The sequence below is a fragment of the Diplotaxodon limnothrissa genome, linkage group LG22 (assembly GCF_057381915.1).
Source record: "Diplotaxodon limnothrissa isolate DT_005_m linkage group LG22, D_limnothrissa_male_GT1.1, whole genome shotgun sequence".
Classification (NCBI taxonomy): Eukaryota; Metazoa; Chordata; class Actinopteri; order Cichliformes; family Cichlidae; genus Diplotaxodon; species Diplotaxodon limnothrissa.
In genome coordinates, this window is record NC_140616.1 from 10,236,401 (window position 1) to 10,258,208 (window position 21,808).

The window sequence follows — 21,808 nt, forward strand, 5'->3', positions numbered from 1 at the left end:
TTCTCTACAGAGACGGTTCTGTAAGTGAGGACAGACTGATCATACAAGTTAGTCCTGTCTGTAGAAGCCCAGCCGCTTTCTCTCAAAACACATTCCTCCAGCTTACTCTCATTCAGCTACACACCCACAGAGCACACTGATTTCATCTGGGAAAAATAACATGTGAGCAGTCTACCATAAAATGTGTGGGCAAAGTAAACAGTTGCATTCTGTTAAACTATTTCAAACAGGACGGTGAAGCGTCTTCTGTACATTATGAGTATGTGAGCCTGAAATATACAAGCTGAAAGCTTAAACCAAATTTAGAAGAGGAATTTTCGTCTGACTTCACACCAGTTCAGTACTGTTACATTATTAATTCATAGTTAATACATGAAGACATATTACTGAACAAGCCAAAAATAGGCGATGGCTGTCAGGGGACGTGACACCCACTGCTACCCACAGATTCCTCACTTACCGGCCTGTGTCGGGGTTGTGTTGATGGTCGAAGAAGCTGCTGTGGGCGTGCTGACATCGCTGTCATTGGAAGACGACGCAGCAGCATCAAGGGCGACGTTGATCGTTGAGTTCTGCGGCGATGGAGCAGGAGGCGTGCCTGAACTCCCATTCGTTATTTGGCTTATGTTCTTTTGGGAGAGTTGGATGAGAGCGATGGTGCTGGGTGCTGCTGATGTTGGCTGAGCTGCCTCTGTGTTGGAGCTTCCCTGTAGGCAGAAAGTAAAAACCTCAGGCTATAAAGTCAGAAATCAGAGCAGATCTGTGTCTGGAATTGGGGAGATTTGAGGAATCACATCAGAAATGTATGGGTTCATATCTGCAGATATGTATGTATCATTCAAATTAACCAATAAGTGTGACTGCAGGGAAGAGGGTAGAAATGTGACAAGTCAAAAAGAGTAGGAGGAATGGCCTGCTTTATAAAACTGAGAGTGCATTAGCTAGTAATTTTAATGGAGGAAAAAAAAAAACTACGTACTTTATTTTAACATTTTGTCTCATTGAAATTGTACCTGTGTACAAATAACTTATACAGTTTACGAGTAGGACATACTAAATGCTATCACAGAATAGGAAAAGCATCTCCAAATGTATTATGAAATTTGAAAATGTTCTACTGAAATCAGAAAATGCAGCTGTACAGAACTGCATTGAGTCATATGAAAACTTTTTAACATGAGTTTCACAACAGTTTTCTGTCACGTTACCGAGCGGATATGGGGTCTTTTGTGTATTCTGTGGCTTCCTGTAGGTGGTGCATGGCGAATCGCTCTCCGCCTCACACTGACAGGGACCTTAAAGTGAAGTTACAAAAACAGTGGCATTTAGACAAAAGTTCCCTAATCTGTCTTTAAAATAAATAAATAAATAAATAAAAAAAATTCTCATCTGATAGCAGTATCACAATCAATGACTGTATCATCCAAAAAAGGCAGACAGATGCTGTTTTCTTAGAACAGACAATCTCTTCTTTTACAACCATACCTTGGAGAGCAGCTGTAGGAGACCGAGGGACTCCTCGTGGGGCTGAGGCAGGATGGAGATGGGGCAGCCTCCTTCACGCGAGCAGCTAAGAAACACACAGCGACCGCCGAGACTCCAAACAGCATTGCACTTTGGCTCCAGGCAGCAGAACTCCCAACACCTCGCTCCGGCTCTCCCATCTGCTAGAGGGTACCAACCCAGGCTTATGATGCTGCTCCAATGGATGCCCAGAACTCCACCGGTGACCCGGCAGTGATTTGCTGACACACCTGGACCAGGACAGAAGGAAGTCAAGATCTATGATGGACTGTATCCATGTTCAAAATCAGACTGAGGAAAGAAGATAAATTCTTCTGAAATACCAACTGAAGGTTTCACTGCAGATACATTCTGGAAAGGACTTAGCAGAAAAGAAGATGACATTTGGTTTAAAAAGGAAAGGTAATAAGACAACCTCTCGTAACATAGAAAAACAACACCTCTCTCTTACATCTATATTGGACAGCAAATTGAAAGGACGTCCCTAATTTTCTTCACCACTTATCCTGTCCCGATTGAACCTGGATTGATATATCACAGTTTTAACCTGGAGAGACAGAAATCATTCAACGTGTCCATACCTTTCTGCAAGCTTCAGGGAAAAAGACCTCTCTGAAGCAACTGTGCTAATCATTACACCACTATGCCAATCGAAAATACCACAGAGAAACTGAATATGTAAATCTGAACCCGATTTCTTGAAAGACAGAAATGAAGGCTGAAGAAAGCTTTGTTTAAGCCCAAACATTATTATACAACCAACAGGGACAGCAGAAATGATGAAATCACTTCACCTTTCAGTACAATATAGGTGAACAACAGCATCTCTTAAAGAACAAGAAAAGCCGACTTCTCACCTTTAAAAGTTGCTAAGAGATCAGGAAAAGTAGTTTGGGGCTAATAAAGGCCATGCCTAGCTGACTGAATTTAGCCTGGAAAAAACAACCTTCATGGACATCTAGTCCTTGATGGATTGTTTCATTAAAAAAATTTATTAAATAAATCAACGGCATCGAAGGTGACATCATAGGGCTACCTCTACTCTTTTCACCATTTCACATGTTTATGACTACAACAACATTGTTAAAAAAGGGAAAAGGGTAGTGGCTTCCAGCCACAGCTACTGAGACTTTCAGATTCAGCTTTGACTGAACATTTCTTAGAAAAGTCGACAGGCAGCAGTTTGAGGAGCCAACCAAGGCTACAGCGGAGAGAGGAAGTGCAGCTTTTCCCTGAGAAAACAGGACGCTGATTAAAAACCAAAGCACAGTGTTCAGTACAAACTAAAGTCTGCCCTCTGAGCCAGACATTATCAGACTAATATCAGCAACGCAGTGAGCTGATTAGCTGCCCTGTGTGTGTGTGTGTGTGTGTGTGTGCGTGCGTGTGTGTGCGTGTGTTACATTACATTACTGTCCTACACCTTTTATAGTCTCAAATGGGTTCAGGTCAATCCATCCATTATTGTTGACAAGCGATTTACTCTGCAGCCAGGTACAGTAAAAGGGCACAACCCTTAAAATACCACAGACTGTTAAAGTAAGAGAGGGAGCGAAGGGAATTTATATGTCACCAGCACAAAGAGGCCAAACGAGCAACGAAAATGGTACAGCCAAGTCACTGTGAACTAAGCGGCATTACAACATAATAAAAATGCTTTTTAAATCTTGTCTTGTAAGTTCTTCACTGCTGCAGCAGATCAAACACACACATACACGCCAGTGTAATTTATCTGAAACCCACAGCATTCCTCTGCAAAGGTTTGTTAATGAATACAGCACAAGAACTGGTTACTGTACTATGCTTAGTGGCCTCTGTTTATAAGCCTCCGCCTGCAGAGTACAACACACGATGAAGAGACAACTAAATATTTTTCTGTTACTGATCTTATTCAGTAAACGCTCATGAGCAGGTCCGTGCCATGCCAAAATATATTTGTGATATACAAGAAATATTCCGAGGCACACCACTCACAGACATAACTCAAACATGCTCCTATTTACTGAGGCCAACTGCGCACACTTAATGTGAATGTCCATATCATTAAATTCACTTTTGTTAAACGCTGTGTTTAATGCTATCTTCTCTGATGCTTTTAAGGCTCATGTTCACACCAGCTAGCATTTTGAAAGTTACGGTCTATAAGATTTGGTTTCTGAGCAGTGCACTAAGCTGCAAGTTCAACACAGTCAGGCTCTCTTTGCAGTGGATGGCTTAAGCTAATCAACTTTCTTTGTTAAGCCAGTATTTCCGCTTCAGGCTGTGTGTGCTTACGTAAAAGATGCTGCCATGTACTTCTAACGTGACAGCCAGGTGCACATTAGAGGTCTGAAAATTTAAACTAGATCATTTTTTAAGTATTACAGATTATGCTGTGTGCTCAGGACTTGCACAGTCCCACAGCCCAATGACGAAGACATGGAAATCACTTTAGTTTGCAGCCAGATTAAAGTGAAATCATTTTTAGTGATTGAATATTCCTGGTAATCAGCTTTCAAATAGACTGACCAATTTTCAAATGGTTGATTAGGGCCAAGAATAAAAGCATGTGGATATGCAATCTCCATTACTAACTGCAATTTCCAGTGGAAAAATGCAACACATACAGTTTGTGATGACCAGGCTTCCATCGGTGGTGTTAGTATGCTACACCTTAATGGATTCTTTCAGCAGAGAATCTACAGTACTGTGCAAAAGTATGAAAATGAAGTATATGAGGCAAAAACAGTTTGTACAATTCTTTTGAGCTTGAAAGTCAATATTTAGAATGCCCACATTTATTCTTCAACACAGCATGAACTCTGTTAGGCAGGTTTTCTCGTAATGTCTTTAACTTGTCTTATTTTGGCTGCCTGTTGTTCAATTGCATTGGGTAGGCCGGTCTATGCATTTGACAACATTAGCAGTGTGTTTACGATCCTTGTCATGCTGAAAAATGAAGCAGTTGTCAATCAGATGCATTCCAGATGGTACTGTATGTCAGAACAAAATCTAGATCCCCAGCACCACTGGCAGAAATGCAGCCACAAATCATGACACACCCTTGTGTTCCACAGATGGCTGTTGTACCTCTCTCTTGACCCATGTTGTAAATCCTGATGGCAATTTGAACCAAAGAAGTCAAATTTGGATTTATCACTCCATGAGACTTGTTGCCACTGATTTACAGTTTAGTTTTTGTGTCATTTGGCATGCCTTGGCCCTTTTTTCCACAGTTTCCATTACTGAAGAATGTTTTTTTGACAGCCACTCTTACAGTACTTAAGAAACAGTAGTATTTCTTAAGTACATGACTTTCAAATACTGGTAATCTGTTGTAGATAGATCTTTAGGTCTGCCGATTCTTCTTTTGTTCTCTGCTTCTCCAGTTTCCTCAAACTTTGTAGAACACACTGCACATCATGTCGACATGTGCCAAGTTATCACCTAATAGTTTTTGGGAATCACCTTGTTGAGGTAAAAACACAATTTTAATGCCTGTCAGTTTGTAGAATTATTATAGGTTTGTAGAATTTCATAGGTTCAACTGAAGAAATGGGCAAAAAATTAAGTGTTGTTGCATCAGGCTGCATATTATTTATTAATGCAATTTCCACTTCTCTCTTACACAATGTCAGTCTTACTTTTTCTATTTTAACTAACTTCATTTATACTATATATTTTTTGTTTTTAATCACTGTTGTATTTGTATTATCTCATATTATAAGGTCCTTACCAGGTGCTAGTGGCACTATTTTATCTTTATTATTCACAGTTTACAGTAGACTGTACTATTTTTACTCTTTATCATGCTGCTGTAACAAAACATTTCCCTTTGTGGGATCAAAGTATCCATTTAATTATCTAGTAACAAAGTGATATATTGTTGAGACAATTTAAATTTGGTTCTTTGCCAAGAATGCCCACTATGTGCAAATAACACTGTTTGATCATTTGAGTTAGATGCCATTTTTTTTACTCCACCACTTACAATAAAAAGTGTAATATATAGAGGTAATTAAAGAATGCAAAATACCTAAAGGTAACAGGACCTTTCATGAAAAAAATAAAGCACATTCATAAAATGATCAGAAGTATAATAGTACCCTTTTCTAAAATCCGGTGTTGTGCAAAAACAGGAAAAACAATGTTTCTAGATGTTTATAAGATAACATTCAGCTGAGTGTGCACTGACTGAGTGAAAGCTTGGCATATCTATTAATATATTACGGTAGCATCAAAAGCAAAACCAAACAAAAACACAGTTCATCAGATCATATTAGACCCTGCTACAGCAACCGGCAACTACTGCTACCATAGCAACACGAGAGGCAAGGGTGACTTTGTGGTGCATCAGTGTAACTCAAGTCTGGAAAAAACGGATTTTACCTCATATGACAACACACAAAGGCTCTGTGGTTTGTCTGAGAAAGGAAGGACCCCCCTTTGGCCTCTGTTTAGTCATCCTACCCCTTGTCCTCTTTTCTTCTGTCTCCCACCACTCAACACACACACACACTATGTCTACTCACAGAGCCTTTATTGTCCTCTTTCACACTGTAACCCACTGAGCAGAGTGGCATCAGAAAGAACTCACACAGCAGGGATGCCAACAGTCGTCCATCTCTCAGCCTAAGATTACAGGGACAGTAAACACCAACCAAGCTAAAAGTACCCTAGCATCATAATAACACTAAGAAGGATGTAGACCCACCCTGAGTAATCAAAGGCGTGTAAAGATGAGTGCTGGAAGCAAAACACGCACACATGTTTTTCTTTATCAGTTTCACGCCATGTGTATTTTGAGTCCAGGGTGATGTTTGGTTTACTTTACCTGTGGGAAGAGCCAGGAGCCAGAGGTAGGTCAGCGGTAGGAGGAGGAGGTGAGGTAAGCACCAGGTGAGCAGCTTGTGGTGTGCATAGGACATTTTGTACAAGGACCTGGGAAGCAGACAGAGGAAGAATTAAATGCAGCTCAGTCATTGCATACGCTAACATGGTTGACTCCCACAAAACACTGAATTTTGGTCAAATGTCTATGGTTTACGTTGAAAGAGTAAACTGGATTTGTCAGACAGTGTGGGATAAATAAAACCACTCTTTTATTTTAAAAAGGTAGATTATAGCCTTTTCAGTGTATCCATTGGATATACCCCAACTTTTTTACTTCCCAAATCCAATGCTGATGCTGTTGCTATTTTAAATGACTTTATCACCTTATCACATTGATTTTGTTCTTGTTCTTTGTGATATTGCAAAGGTGAAATACTTGTTTGTGGTATAATCCTGCACATTTGTCTAAAGTTCTGTGGCCTAAATACTGAACTGCAAACAGTTGTTACTATGCATCTGTTTTATTTGACAAGAGAATTAATCATTGTATAATTATCAATTAAGTGCAACTCACTGTTTGGCTTCTTCTAAGCAGAGGTCATTTGGATGACCTCTGCATCAGCTATTTAATGGATTCAGACTGCCCTCTGCGCCACTAACTGCACATGCAGCTGAATGCTTACTCCAACATCTGTTTCAGCTCTGCTGACAATACACCTACAAAGATTTTGATTCACTGGACTCCACATTTTTGGTGTTTTCTATTTAATTTGCTACTGTAGCACAGTAATTTCCCAAGTTTCTTGTTTCTTATCTTTAGACAAGAGCTGATGTCTGACTCACTATGTTTACCCAAATCAATACAGAACCAGAATCACAGATATAGTCAACTGTTATCTGAGAAAAAAAAAACAAAACAGCAAACAAACAAAAAAAGTATAGCTACAAAAAACAACAACAAAAAAAACCCCAAAAGAAACCAAAAACTGTCAGATTTACCTTTCCCCTAATCCAGCAGTGGAAGAAAGCTGAAGGAAGAAAGGAGTGAGGAGTTAGGTTGGCAGGAAGGTGCTGTGAGGTGACAGGTGAAGACGGGCCAACACCAGCACTCTGACGAAGAGATCCAACATGGCCGCCTCAGGGGCCTTCACAGGCTCAGCTGCTCCAACACTAAAAAAAAAAAAAAAAAATGGTAAAATGGCCTGCATTTGTATAGCGCTTTTCTAGTCCCTAAGTACCCCAAAGCGCTTCACACTACATTCAGTCATTCACCCATTCACACACACATTCACACACTGGCGATGGCAAGCTACATTGTAGCCACAGCTGCCCTGGGGCGCACTGACAGAGGCGAGGCTGCCGGACACTGGCGCCACCGGGCCCTCTGACCACCACCAGTAGGCAAACATGGGGTTAGTATCTTGCCCAAGGATATTTGGCATGCAGCCAGGAGGCAGCCTGGGATCGAACCACCGACCTTCTGAGTAGTGGCTGACCTGCTCTGTCACCTGAGCTACAACCACCAATTCATTTCTGTCTCCCACTAGGCTAGAGAGAGAAATGAATTCAGCTGTTGATCATTCAATATCATTCACATCACATGGATGTGGACATACACGATTATATATTCTGAAATTTCATCTGTATTCTAAATTATTCAGGTCTTGTGCCTTCTCTTCTTTGATTGCTTATGTCCAACGCTGCCTCGGCTTTTTAGAGGAGAAGAATTTTAAGTCTGTAATTTCTAAATCTGATAAGAAAAGCTAATGAAAATGAGACTCTTTACCGGGAGACACTGTGCTGAGAAACTAAAGAAAAGGCACCTTCACTGAAACTGTAGGGACCTTTCATTGTTTTTGGCCTTTTCTGCAAAAGAGAACAAACAAGCCACAAATTCTATAACCATAAATACACAGCAGATTTCACTTACTAGGAATTTTCTGTCTGCCTCTATAATCTGTCATCGGTTTGAGGGTGTAACTAACACAGCAATTCTGTCAATATCCTGTTGACAGCAACACCTAAGGAGGTGTAAAATGATTCACACAGTTTTGGGCTATGTCCTTGTAACTATGCAGAACTGAAACAGGAAAATTAATCATAAGCAAATTTCTGAAGTTATACAACAGTTCTTTACTCCTTCTGTATGCCTAAAGGCAAACTTGATAACATTATGAGTTATGCAAATCTTTAGCCTATGTGAACATGAAAGTAGACACTGGTTAACATCTGGCAATAACTAGAGAATTTCTACATGCCAAAAGGGGGGAAAAGTTTAGTACATGACTAGAGTCTTCACTGACCCTCTCACTGTTCATTTGTTTTTCAGCTCAGGCCAAGAAAAGGTTGCTCAATTCCAGGGAGGCTACAGAGGCCTGAATCATGCTGAACTATACAGATTCTTATTTATACTTTTTGAAGAAAAAACTCAAAGAATCCAGTTTGTTAACCAAAGAGGATTGTAAGTGATAAAAGGTTTTGTTATTGGGAACAACAGACATTTTTTGTTTTCTGTCCTTTCTTCATTTAGGACCCGTCTAAACGAACAACTTGCAGAAATCACATTGACCTTTTCTGAGAGACAATTTCATCAGTACAATATATTAAAAGGTATTAACACCAGATATATAAAAACAATGTATCGTATGGTAATCTATGATTGGGACACAGAAACACGTAAGGGCTAAAACAATTCTTTAAAGAGAGACAAATTGCTGTTGCATCATCTCGTACTGTGACGTCATGTAGCACTCCCAAAGCCTGGCTAAATTCTGCCAGTCTAGTGGAAGTTGTAATATTTAAAAATCCTTCAGGTTCTGACTAAACTGGTACTAAGCACATTATTTATTTATTTCCAATAATGATGTAAGATTCTGGATTCTTCTTCCACACAAAATGAGATCCCTGAGTGCCACCTACTCCATTCAGACAATTTCTCAGATGAAGATAGTGATAAAAGGGGGATTAAACTCTATAAAGAACATTAAAGATTAAGCAACAAAGTTGCATTGACGGCAATAGCTTAATGCTGCAGAAAATCACTAATATTAGAGTAGTAAACTCAACATTTTAATTCAAGTTAATTATTTGATCACTGAGTGCTCTCTCTGCTTTGCTTTAAACTGGTTAGAGATAAACATTATGTGCTCCTGTCCCACAGCATAAGGAAGGAGATGTGGAAATGGCTTTGTTTTGTTGGTGGAGCAAAGAAATTCATTGAACATTAATTCAAATTAATGTTACTGACTGGATAGGTATTCTTGGTGTGTGCGCTGTTGTTCTAGTAACTGCGGTTACAGAAGTGTAACAGAGACTTAACGGCAGATTAGAATCGAGAATGAAAACATTTAATACATGCACCTTCCTGTGACAATATGAGTTTGATTCAGTGGTGTCAGTAAGGTACATCTTAAAATGGTGCACATATAAAACACATTCGCCCCAGCAGAGAATCTGTACTGCTTTTACAACATGCTGCAAATAAAAGCATAAATGTGGCACTTCAACCGGATTCTAAAGTGAAAGTCAAAGCATAACCTGCTTCTGGCTAGGTCATGTGTTCAGTGTAAGTTACCATGGTGATTTAACCAGGTAAAAGGAGAGAGACAACTCTGACTTTAAACTTGACGGAGCTTGCTAACCCAATAATCTTGCTTCATAGTACGCCCTTCTGTTGTAAAAAGAACAAAACCATGACCCAAAATTCAAGCTACAAATACCCTTAGTCACAGGCCTTCGGGACCCCGAGTAACTTCCTCATCTTTAATATCCCGTTGTGCAGGAAGTGTGAGGAGGAAGCCTTTAGTTTCATGTTTACCTCCAGAATAATGACTAAATGAGTCACCAAAAAAGAGGCAAGACTCAGAGTACTGTGCTGCTTGAAGGGAAGGTGTAATCCTCATGTTGTTCAGCTTCTGTGGTTTTCGTCTGATGCAAAGATAAAAATCTGAGAATGCGCAATATTTAACCGCTGTGTTGGTACACATGGTTCCCTTTAGGTTATTGCAGCAGAAATCATAAAAGTAGGGTTAAGCATGAGTGGTAGCACACTGAAACACTAAACAGTTATCTTCAGATATGTTGGGAACATAGTGTCAATAGACTAGTGTCAATAGTCTTGACACTATTGTGTCTATTGCTAGTGTCAAGAAGGTGTGACAACTTTAAAACTAATTTCCTTAACATTTCTACAAGGAAACCACAGCATTATCACCACTGTGATATCCTGAGTAGGTACAAAATGTTCAGTTACGAAAGCCTAATCTTGTACTCTGATGTTCTTGTCTGCAAAATATATAAAAATGAATGCACCTCCACCACTGCAAAGACCTCTGTGTGCATATCAGATGATTACAGATGAGCAGAGCTTCAAGGGAAACGTGGACGTGAAGTTCCTAAAAGACGTTCTGCTATGGAAAAATGGTTTTCATTTAAGAAATCAATGGGAAACGCTCCCTTACAGTTTGGTGCAGATTTGTATGTTTTCTCATGATCCAAAAAAAGCTTGTAGGTAACCGGTGAAGCTAAGATTTCCTTATAATACCCTCATTTTATGATAGGTTTATATACACTGATGGAACATCCTGAATATTGAATGAGGGGGGTGTATATAGGAAGGTTTTACAGTGTGTATGTGTTTGTGTGTGGGAGTGGGAGTGGGCTGGAGGTACGTATGTATATACATTTTTAAGTTGTATCTGGTGTCCCACAGGAAGAAGGTTAGAAGTTTAAACCTCCTGGCCGGTCCTGAGCATTCTTTAGTTTAATTCAACGTTCTAGGAGACAGGCTGTACCACGTCTCTTGCCTTGTGACAGCTCGGCTAGGTTCATCCTCACTGTTAAGTTGGATAAGTCTGTCCATGTATACAAACATCCACCTACTTCCTTCTGCTGGATAAGCAGCAGGAAACGGCTGGCAAAAGTCTAAGCAGAGATACCCAGATAACAGTTTGCATGCCAGCCGAGATATAATCACTCCAGTGTGTCCTGGGTGTGCCCTAAGGTCCCTTCCAAGTTGGACTCGAGCCCACCTCAACTGCTGGATTAGTTAATATTGTGTTTGCCATCCTCTGGGGACTGTATATGGAAATTAGGTATGAAGCATGCTTTGTTTTGTGAGGTCAGTGTTTTTGTGCATGGTCCCTGTCAAATAAATACCAAAGCTCCTGAAACACAATGTTTAAGGCACGGCCAGGCCTCTTCTCAACATGGCCTCACCAGGAAACTACTGTGGGGCAATATAGTAATAAATCAAGCTTTCATATCTATCTGTTATGATCACACTCTAAAGAGGTTAGCTAGATGCTGTATCCATATGGCTGGAAGCACATCCCTAATCTTCCACATTAGTAATTACCCTGTGCCATCGGTGCCAGCCTCTGCAAAAATTGAATAAACAGAAAATATAGTTTGAGAGAAAGAAGTCATGTTTGTGTAAGGCACTGTTACAAATGTCCTGATGCTTTTACTAAACTGATAATGATCTTATTTAAACAAAGGCAAGCATTAAAAGCTTAAGCAGCACTGTTTTCTTGAGACAAACCTACAACTATGTTACTTACTGTATTTTTTAAAAGGAAAACGTGGTAGTATCAAACCTGGATTGCTGGTCTGATTCCTTATTCAAATCTGCATTCCTGCACGTGACACTGGAGCACCGAGCAGTCTCTTTCTCTGCTGTAGTCACTGGCTCAGTCTGTCCAAATATCCAAACTGCTCCGTATCCCGCTTTTGCTTATTTTTCTCTCCCTAGTGAACTCCCAAAAGGGGAAAAAGCTCCAGGTGAAAATGATCCAGTGCAGAAAACGTGCAGGAATCAGTTAGGATCCGGCAGCCTGGATTTTTTTTTTAACCATGCAGCAGCTGCCCCGAGGCACGTGGTGACTTTCACTGTGCTGCAGCAGTAACGCTCAGGTGCACACGGTCACCTGGGCTGATGACAGCTTGGCCATTACTGACTTTTTAATGGCCAGTTCACCCATGAGGGGTTTGTTGCAGAACAATGATCTCTGTCACCGAAACCCTCGCCCACCTTCTCTCTCTTTCCTCCTCTTACATCTGGCAAATTCTCTCCCTTTGACTTGTTTCTTCCTCCTCCTCCTCCTCTCTCAGCAGGAGCAGTCAGCTCTGCATCGGCTTCTCCGCAGACAGGCTGATGTAGCTTTTCTCTGTCCCACGCACAGCTTCCTCCGGCTGCCACAGGGAAGGAAAATCAAGTTTTTATGTCTCTTTCAGGCAGCATACCCAGGAAAACATTTAATAAAATGAATAATCATGACAAACTGCTTATTTTGTTGTGACAACTCTACAAATATCCTTAGAGCAATAACTACACTAATCCTAAAATAAGATTACAAATCAAAGACCCAACAGAAAGTACGAGTACATCACATTAGTCTTTAACTCACTTTAAACTTTACTCTTTGCCAAGATCTTGGCTTTAGGGTTTTCTCACTTATTGCATATACAGCGCCTTCCATAATGTTTGGGACAAAGACAGTTTGTAGTTCTGCCCCAATCACAGCGGATTGCAAATCAATCAATATGTGACTGAAGTGCTGACGTTCAGCTTTAATTCAAGGAGCTTTATAACAATTTTACATGCACTTTTTAAGAATTACAGCGATTGCTATACACAGTCCCCCAAATTCTGAGATTCAAAATTAATGAACATAAATTTAAACACTCTTTTTAATACCTTTATGAAAAGAAAAACTTCACCTGAGGTCTAAACCCGTGGGCAACACCAAATGTTGAGTTTCCTTGCTTGAGTTACTCCATCAGATCTCTATTATAGCCACCTTCACTTGCTGCTTGTTTGTGTTTGACAATGGAAAAAGCGCACTCTGTTGGGTTTAGATCAAGTTAGGGTGCTACTTCTATCAGCAGTCACATCTTCAGGTAACACTAGTGACTTTGTTCCACAGCCATACACACCAATGCCACAACACTGCCTCTATCATGTTAGACAGATAATGTATGCTTTGGATCATATTCCATAATTTTCTCTTCACATCATTCTAGTTCAAGTTAATCTTGGGTAACAAACGTGTGCCATTTGCAAGCACTCATATGATTTCCGTGAAATTATCATGTATTTTAAACGGAGCAACTGAAACTGGATTCACTTCTAAAGTACATCTGGGTCTGGGTCTCAAGTTACATAGCAGAAATGTTGACCCCCGTTTGAGCTCTTGGTTGCTCCTTAGATTTAAATCTAATGGTTTTGCCATCAAGTCCCCTTGGCTTTGGAGTGACCAGCCTGAGGAGAGAATGCTTGCTAATCTCCTTAAAAAGTCCTTTTCATACTTTTAAATTGGCCTTTTATGTCTTGTCATCAGTGATATCTTTTTACTGTCAGTTTATCTGCTTTCAGTTATTTTGTTTATGGTCTATTTTGCCTGTTCTAGGTTTTTTATTGACATGTGTACACATTTTAATCATATGATAACAACAACAACAACAACAACTAAAAGTCATTCTTAGTAATTTCATAACACCAAGTATTTGCCTCACTGAATAAAAGACGTTCAGTAACTGCCAGCTTCATATCAGAGATGAAACGTAGAGGGACTAAATAAAGAACATTACTTCAGCCTCTGCTGGCCTATTTTATTTTGTCAACTAAATGACTGATAAAACAAACAAAATAACCCTGATTTGCTGACTAAGCTCCACTCTTGTCTCTTCTTATTCCCGTGCAGCGCGTAATGGACTGCTTAAAGCGCAAATTGGTGCATGTTTGACTATATGAATGAAAGTCTGTCAAGTCAAATGAGACGCGTGAGTAAACGCACTGAAAAAAACAAAAACAAAGAAACAAAAAAAACCTCACACTACTAAGACAAAATGGTGGGCTCGTGCATTATGTATCTTGCGAAACTGACAAATCACTCAGATTTACTCAAGACAGGACAAGACGTGTTCAGCTGTCAGATAATTCAATACAGGCCGGTATCTGCCCACAGCACAGTCTGCTGCACTGTCATAATATTATAAACAACTGTGTGGGGGGTTGATGTATAAACCCAAGTGCCACTTGCGCGCATTTAGCAGATGTTATGTTTTTACAAGGCATGTCGACGTCCAAGCACTGACACGGGAAGGTTGAAGTAGTGCACCGTAAGGTATTTCACCTGTTTAATCCCGGAATCACTCGCATCCAAGGCACCTTGAGGCTAACAGCTGCTGACATCTCTCATCGGACCCTACACAATGCGTTTTAACGGCAACTGCTCCCAGTAACACAAGAGAGAGAATGCGTGCACGGACTTACACAAACAAAAAATGGTAGAGTTTCTCTTCAGCTGCTCGTTCCGATGTGTAGCCTTGTCTCTTGTTGTCCCCTGCTCTCCAAATTAGGTCAGTACTCCTCTCGCTGATACAGCTGATATGCCGTGAGTGAGTGCTTGACTGTCAATGCAATACGTTTTACGCAAGGTTCCGGTGATGAGATTTTCAAAACAAAGTAGGCAGTGAAAACAGCAGTTATGCGATGGTTAGCTAGAGCAGTTACGTGGTACATCTGTAAGTAAAACCGAAAGTCCTAACTAAATAGCTATATAGTTTTAATAACCTGGATATGAGCTCATTTTATTTCTTGCGATACAGGTTATTCTTAATTTTTCTTTTTTAACCAGTTGGCATTTCTTTATCATTTTCTATTTTTTAATCTATTTATTTATTTACACGTGGATTTTTGGTACATAATGAAAACACAATACAAATTAAATTAATTTGTTGTCTTAAGCTGAAAACGTTCAACGTTCATCCAGCTAGTTCCGGTTTACGCCCCCTAACGAGGAGCCGTTTAAAAAGGTAAATGCTCAACTCAACGAGTGCTAATAAACTTTTTCTCTTTTATATTAAAAAAATAATAACATTTTTAAAAAATAAAATTAAAACGATAAATCTGGATAACCTCGTTTATCTGACGTTATGACACGGGCTAAAATGGCGGTGTCGCCTTCCAACAATCCGCCTGATGATTGGTTGCCTGATTTTCTTCGAGCCTTTTTATTGGCTCGTGACATCTTTAGCTTGACAGTGTGTTTCCGGGGGGAGTGAGCACGAGCAGTTGCGGCGTGCAAGAGGGTTGTCAACAAAGTAAGTTCCATTGTTAACGTTCACCTGTTCAAATGTTAAATTGATATACATATACATTTTTGTCAGCCGTTAGCGGGACAGCTGACAGCCAGTAAATTGGTAAGTTGGCCCAGCGATGTGGCGCTGTTTCTTGCAATCAGTGCTCGAAAGACTGATTGGAAATTCATTGAAAAAGTTTTTCTCCTCTTTACATCTCTCTCGGTCGCATAGTTACCGGGCTCATAATGGCTGACAGTGCTGCCTTTACACCCACCGTGAACAGCCAGTCTCCTGCTAAAGAGGAGCAGGGAGGAGGTGAAGGTGGAGGAGGCTCAGAAGGGGATGTAAAAGACGGATTGACTGATGCCCAAAGAGGCGTCTTGGAGAAGTGTGTGCATGCGCTGAAGCACGCTAAAAACGACAGTCAAACGTTGGCTGCTCTTCTTCTGGTAAGTATTCGTTTAATTTAAGAATCGAGATAAAAACAAAAATATTGTTAAAGGAGTTCATATAAAACTGTTTTAAAATTGATTTTCAACTATTTGGGGGTTAAGCTTCCCCAAAATAAAACTAAGAAATTATGGGAGCTTTTTGCATGTTCCTTTTTTTTTTTTTTTTTTTTTTTTAAATTTATTTATTTTTATAAATACAGTTGCGTTTACCAAACTAATGGTTATTTGCAAACATTGTGGGGTTTTTTTTTTGTTTTTTTTTTCCCTTAAAACTACCTCTGCAGCAGAGGAATGGGCAGAAGTATTGGATCACACCTCTTAATCTTTGAATTTTGGGGTTTTCAGTCTCATCGTCACAGGTGTGTAAAATCAAGGAACCAGCCAATTTAAAAGCTGAAACAGTGTTTTCTCAAGGGTCTTTTCTTGGATTGAATTTAAAGCTTCTGTTTGGTACTGTCATAAAGAATTATAATACCTTTCATTCTTATACAGATGGTACACAGTTGTACTTATCTTTTCCCTCTAATCTAGCCCCTGTTCACACACTGAGCTGCACTGATGAGATTAACTGCTGGATGTCTAGATATTATTTTATAGAACTGAACAGAAACAAGACATTTATATTTGTTGTTACTCCAAGGAAATCAGGAATCTTGCTCTGGAGAAGTGGTGAGTAATCTAATGGACGGGTCTAGGTTTGCAAATGCCACAGCAGTTACTTGCCTGACTGCATTGTGCTAACTGTAAAGTTTGGACGGCTGTTGCTTTGGAGTATTTGGTTCCAGTGAATGAGATCTTCATGGTTAAGCTCACCAAGAAGGTTTGGACAACTACGCTTCTAGCTTTGTGGGACTAGTTAGCATCGAGGTTCCTCTGTTCCAGCATGTCTGCCCCAGTGCAGAAAGCAAGGTCTCATAAAGGCATGGTTGGATTAGTTTGGTGGGCAAGAACTTGACTGGTTGGAACAAAGCCTTCACCATCAAACACCTTTAGGTTGCACTGGAACAGCTGGCATGCCAGATGGATGAATGGACAACAAGGAATTGCAAACAGATCAAAGTATCATTAAAAATTGCGCGCTATAACACTGTTTTATTTGTTTTTTTTTTTTAAGTAGACAGATTTTACTGATGTTATATTTTAAATTGTGCCTCAACAAAGACTAATTCTACTCTATCTTCACATCCTCAGATAAGTCGCTTGTGCCCAGCCAGTGAACTGGACAAACCCACGTTGAGGCGCATCTTTGAGGCGGTGGGCCTCAATCTTCCAGCTCGGCTTCTGGTCACAGCAGTCAGAGGGGACGAGAACTCTGGCTTACCCCCAGATGAGCTCCTTTCGCTGGGCACGGCTTTGCTGGCTGCCCTGAGCACAGAGCCAGACATGGCCTCCAGTCCCCAGCTCCTCACCACCATCCCCCTCCTGCTGGGCATCTTAGCAAATGGTCCTGTATTTAACCAGCAGAAACGGGAAGACCGGGAGCAGCACCAAGTAGGGCAGAGTCCAGACGGTGAAGTCCAGTCAGCAATCATTTCAAACCCAGACTGTAATCCTGCCAGTGTGGCACAATCTGCAGAAGAGACTGAGAGCAGCAGGAAAAAAGGCGATGATGGCAGTGAAGCAAACAGAGTGTCAACGTCTCAGGAGAACCCTCCCTCGTCTAGCCTTGATGCGGCCTTGGCTGCTGACTGCTACCTGGTTTTGACAGTTGTGTGTGCCTTACCCAGAGGCCCGGAGCAGCTCCTGAGCAGGGGCGCCATCTCGGCTTTGTGCCAAGCGGTGGAACTGAACCAGACTCTGAGCCACGAGAAAGGGCTCACCTTGCTGGGCTCGCTCCTCTCTGGTAAAAACAAGGACAAAGCATGGAGCAAACACACTCCAGAGCTCCTCTCGCTGCTGGTCAGACTCTCCAAAGATTTCTGCGAGTCCACAGACGAAACCAGGTTAGGCATGTGTGGTCAGTTGGCGCAGTTTCTGCCCCCAGCAGGCGTGGCAGTGGAGAGTGAGGAGCTGAAGGCAGTCGTGGGCAGTTTATGGGAGATACTGAGACCTATGGTGCAGGCTAAATTGACACCGAGACATATCGGATCAATCCTGGTCCTCAGTGCTTGCCTGCTGGATTTATATGGCTGGGAGATGGCGGGACCTCCAAAGTTCTGTTGCTTACTGGTGAACCGGGCCTGCGTGGAGGTCAGAATGGGTTTGGAAGAACTGCCTGGTAATGATTTGACCCCTGAGGTGCAACACACAATAACAGGTAGTGTACTTACTCATAATAGTATGTTGATTGGAACTTTAAGTTTATTATTTTCCAGGATGACACTTCATAAAAAAGGAAAAAGGTTGATTAAATCTTGCTGTAAAGCTTTCTTACTTCAGTTTAATCTTAGAGCTGAAGTTGACTTGGAATCTCATTTCTGCTGTATGATTTGCATGTAACTGTTCACTCAGCTGATTTAAAGTAGTCATCTTGGTGTCCTCATTTGCATGTTTTGGTTGTCATGTAACAGTGTTTCTTGTTGGGAGCAAGTACAATTGAAGTTTAATTAAATAAACAGGCATCATCTGACTCCTTAAGTCATTTTCTAGGTATTGAGATCTAATCAAAGTTAACCACCTCAGTCATTTAATCTGAACTGTGCTCCTCGTAGGCTGTTACCGAATCATGGAGGCGGCCATAGAGCAGGCCTGCAGTCCGGGAGTCCCGCAGGCTGCTGCACCTTCTCAGAGCTCAATTGCTACCCTCAGTCTGCAGCAGAGCAGGCAGGTCCTCGGGGTCCTGGAGGAGGCCTTCTCTGGCTTGATGTACTTCTTGCAGCAGGTAAAGAGATGATGAGAAAACTAACATAACAAGCTATCTGTTGGTGATACTAGAAATATGATCATTTATTGTGCACAAAATTATTTCTGTTGTGCTGACGTGTAGAGCCTAGGAGTAAAGAGAAAATTTAAATGTGAATAAATGACTCGTTTATTCATGATATTAAAGGTGGAGCCGAGCCGCTATGGCGACCCTTTCGTTTTCGCCACATTCCGCTCTCTGTGCTCGTGGTTGGCTGAGGAGACTTCCTGTCTTAAGGAGGAAGTGACTAAACTCCTGCCATTTCTGATAAACTACACCCGAAGCCACCTGCAGGGTGGGATCTTAGAGCATAGCCTCGCTGACTGGATGGTCAAGATGTCTATTGGTGAGGACAGGGGCGCGTGGACGGGCAGAGAGGCTCTCAGGTAAAGATGAAGTCTGAGAGGAGATTGGTAACATTTAGAGAAAATCTGCTGGTTTTATGTTGCACTGCCTCTTTTCCTTTTCCCTCCTCCCTAGGTATCTCCTCCCAGCTCTGTGCCACCTGTCAGCAGAGGAAGTTCCCAGGAAGGTGTTGCTCGATGTCGACACCCCGGCCCTGCTGGTGGACTTCCTGTCTCAGAGCTGGACTTTCCTCAGGGGAAAAACCAGTGTCGCATCCACAAGGGATCCCAGCATGGAGACAGCCTGCTCTGCTTTGCTCAACTTCACTGTTACAGAGCCAGAGAGAGTCAGGTAGCTGGTTTATCATCATAATCATCAATGTGACAAGCAAACCGTCTGTTTCTGAGTGTCTGCCAAATGTTTATGAGCAGTACTTATCACACAATCTGTGTTTAAAAATGCAAACCTGTAAACTTATTGTCTTCTAGAAAGGACTCGTGTTTCAGAAGCCTTGAGGTCCTTCTGAGTGAAGCACTCCCCCTCTTGGTGAATAAGCCCCGCCTCCTGGTCCTAACAGCAAATTGCTGCACTCTGGGACTCATGATTGGCAGATTAAAGGAAGGAGGTGAAAGTGGTTTTTGGTTCTTTATACTCTTAGGTTTGGGGGGGGGTGTAATTTATTTTTGCATAACCTTCAAGTCATTTAATCTAGAAACGCTCTGTATAGAGATTCTCCATTGACATATCTGCACACTGCTTAAAGCTATTAGCTACTGGAACAACAGCTAGTTTTTCAGGGCTTTCCAGTGTAACCACGGGAATCTATGCCATGACCTCGGTTTTCCTCCACTTAGTGTTGGCTCAAACTGCTCATAGTTTACAAGTGTAAATGTATTTAAAAGGCTAAAGATGGTAAATTTTCCCTTCCCTACAGTTTGTATTTATTTATACACAGAACCAGTTTATAGAGATTACCCTGCACTGACTGGCAAAGCTGTGTCACCATAATGCTAGCAAGCTAGCCAACAAATGTTCCCATCTCAATCCTTTGCGATAAGGTGATCACAAACTTAAGTAACCTTGAGTTGTTGACATTGTGCAGTTTTCTTTGTTTTGAACCACCACCCACAGAACAAACTCTTGCACACACAGGCAGATGTGGCCCAAAGCTCCTTCTGCTTCTGCTCAGCAGTTCTGCTGGAAATTTACAAGAAGGAAAACTTGCAAGAATCTAGCTGCAGTCTTTCTCGTAGTGGTCCTGCAAGATTCCTAAGCCTTGCACAATGTTGGTCTATGATGTGAAACATGACGAATGTGACCCATTTAGATATGAACAAATAAATTAATGGTTTAGTTATTTGTTAAATAGTTTTCAACAAAGCTCTTCTCTGCAGGCTCAGTGGAAGCGGGCCAGCGGCGTTTCCTTTCTTCAGCTCTCCGGTTCCTTCGCAGCGCCCTGGACTCGAGCTCTAGTCCAGGTCCAGCGAAGGTGAGCCTGAGCTGGGAGGACAGTTGGGACGACGCTGCAGAGCTCTGGAGGTTGAGTTTGCAGGCCCTGGGAGGCTGTGCCCGTGCCCAACCCTCAATCACCACCCTGATCAGAGAGGAGGGTTGGCTCAGACACATGCTCGCCATGCTTCATCAGTGTAGCGCTCTGCCTGACCAGCTGACCCAGGATGCGCTGCAGGAGGCTCTGTGTGCCCTGGCAGAGCGGTGCCCGGTGTGCAAACAAGAAATCGGAGACATGATGACGAGATCCAGCGAAGGAGCTTTGAGCAGTATGAAGAAGCTGAAGAAGTCGGTGGGAGTGAAGTAAAACCAGCTGCTCTGGAGAAATGGTGTACTCTCTAATCGAGTACTTTTAACTTTTAGTGAAACCGCACAATGAAACCAATAAACCAGGGAAACTGCTGAAACCAAACTCGTATTATAAATGTGTTTGCTCTGATGGGTTTTTTTTTTTTTAATTAATAAATTGGGGATGTCTGCCGAAATGTCTAGTTTTAATAGGAATGAGGAGGATCATGCATTTCTGTGCACATTTCTCTGAATGTGCCCCGTTTGACTGACCTACTTTATTGTTTTCATCATAAATCATTGAAAACATCTGAGAGCTCTGCAGGTAAATCCTTACAGAGACGGCTATACCTGTCACAAGGAGCTGAAAATGCACACAAGCTGTTTCTTAAATGCAACTGTTGAAAATGTAAATGCCTTTAATAAAGAACTATTTTTGTTAGAGAACACTGTGTTTTGGGTTTGCTTTTTTGTTTTTACAGCTTTGTCTGTTACTAGCTGCTGCTTTGAGGACAGTTTTGTGCTGTAATTGCATCATAAATTAAATATGATGCAGGTCTGCATTATGAGGTTGGATGTGAACATTTAAATTTCCTGTTCAAAGGTCATATTATTGCATTGGCCATTACATGAACTTAAAATAATGCTAAATTTAAATCATTTGATTAGAATCTTGTAATTTAAGTATTATGTCAAACGTTCAGTGTAATGCGAACTGGGCTGGTGTACATTTATACCAAGCACATTTTCCTTATATCACTGAACAGGCATTCAGTCGGTTTCCACTAGATGGCGCAATGACACTTAATGTGTGGTGAAGTTCTTGTTTACTGGCAAACTTCTTCCGTTATCCACATTTCCAGAGTTTTAGTAGTTTCAATTATTAGGCTGGTAATTAAATTATAGTGAAGCTATTAATAAAACAATATGTGGTGGAAAAAAAACCTCAGCA

General features: G+C 41.2%; 2 protein-coding genes across 5 annotated transcripts in view; one reads left to right on the forward strand and one right to left on the reverse strand.

Annotated features, from left to right (window-relative positions):
• Positions 1-14,721, reverse strand: part of kiaa0319l (KIAA0319-like ortholog) — a 38,042-nt gene extending 23,321 nt beyond the window's left edge. The window contains exons 1-7 of one of the 4 annotated variants that reach the window (XM_085345837.1): positions 14,612-14,721; positions 12,392-12,528; positions 7,336-7,506; positions 6,338-6,444; positions 1,486-1,754; positions 1,209-1,295; positions 461-707 (exon numbers count right to left, since the gene is read on the reverse strand). In XM_085345837.1, coding sequence (XP_085201963.1) covers positions 461-707; positions 1,209-1,295; positions 1,486-1,754; positions 6,338-6,431 — 697 coding nt within the window. In that variant the 5' untranslated portion in view covers positions 6,432-6,444; positions 7,336-7,506; positions 12,392-12,528; positions 14,612-14,721. Of the gene's footprint in view, positions 1-460; positions 708-1,208; positions 1,296-1,485; positions 1,755-6,337; positions 6,445-7,335; positions 7,507-11,897; positions 12,529-14,611 lie in introns of all 4 variants that reach the window. The other 3 variants (XM_085345836.1, XM_085345834.1, XM_085345835.1) reach the window with 3 other exon arrangements.
• Positions 14,722-15,398: 677 nt separating this feature from the next.
• ncdn (neurochondrin) lies at positions 15,399-20,957 on the forward strand. The gene is made up of 8 exons (XM_085346574.1): positions 15,399-15,441; positions 15,652-15,869; positions 17,064-18,129; positions 18,524-18,693; positions 18,862-19,100; positions 19,195-19,410; positions 19,548-19,684; positions 20,454-20,957. The coding sequence occupies exons 2-8, from the start codon at positions 15,666-15,668 to the stop codon at positions 20,873-20,875; spliced, it is 2,454 nt and encodes an 817-aa protein (XP_085202700.1). The 5' UTR covers positions 15,399-15,441; positions 15,652-15,665; the 3' UTR covers positions 20,876-20,957.
• The last annotated feature ends 851 nt before the right edge of the window (positions 20,958-21,808 follow it).

Bases quoted from the DNA above. Each gene is read 5' to 3' on its own strand.
- ncdn (XM_085346574.1), top strand. From the start codon at position 15,666: ATGGCTGACAGTGCTGCCTTTACACCCACCGTGAACAGCCAGTCTCCT. The intron at 15,870-17,063 runs GTAAGTATTCGT...TCACATCCTCAG, and splicing joins CGTTGGCTGCTCTTCTTCTG to ATAAGTCGCTTGTGCCCAGC. The intron at 19,685-20,453 runs GTGAAAGTGGTT...TCTTCTCTGCAG, and splicing joins TGGCAGATTAAAGGAAGGAG to GCTCAGTGGAAGCGGGCCAG.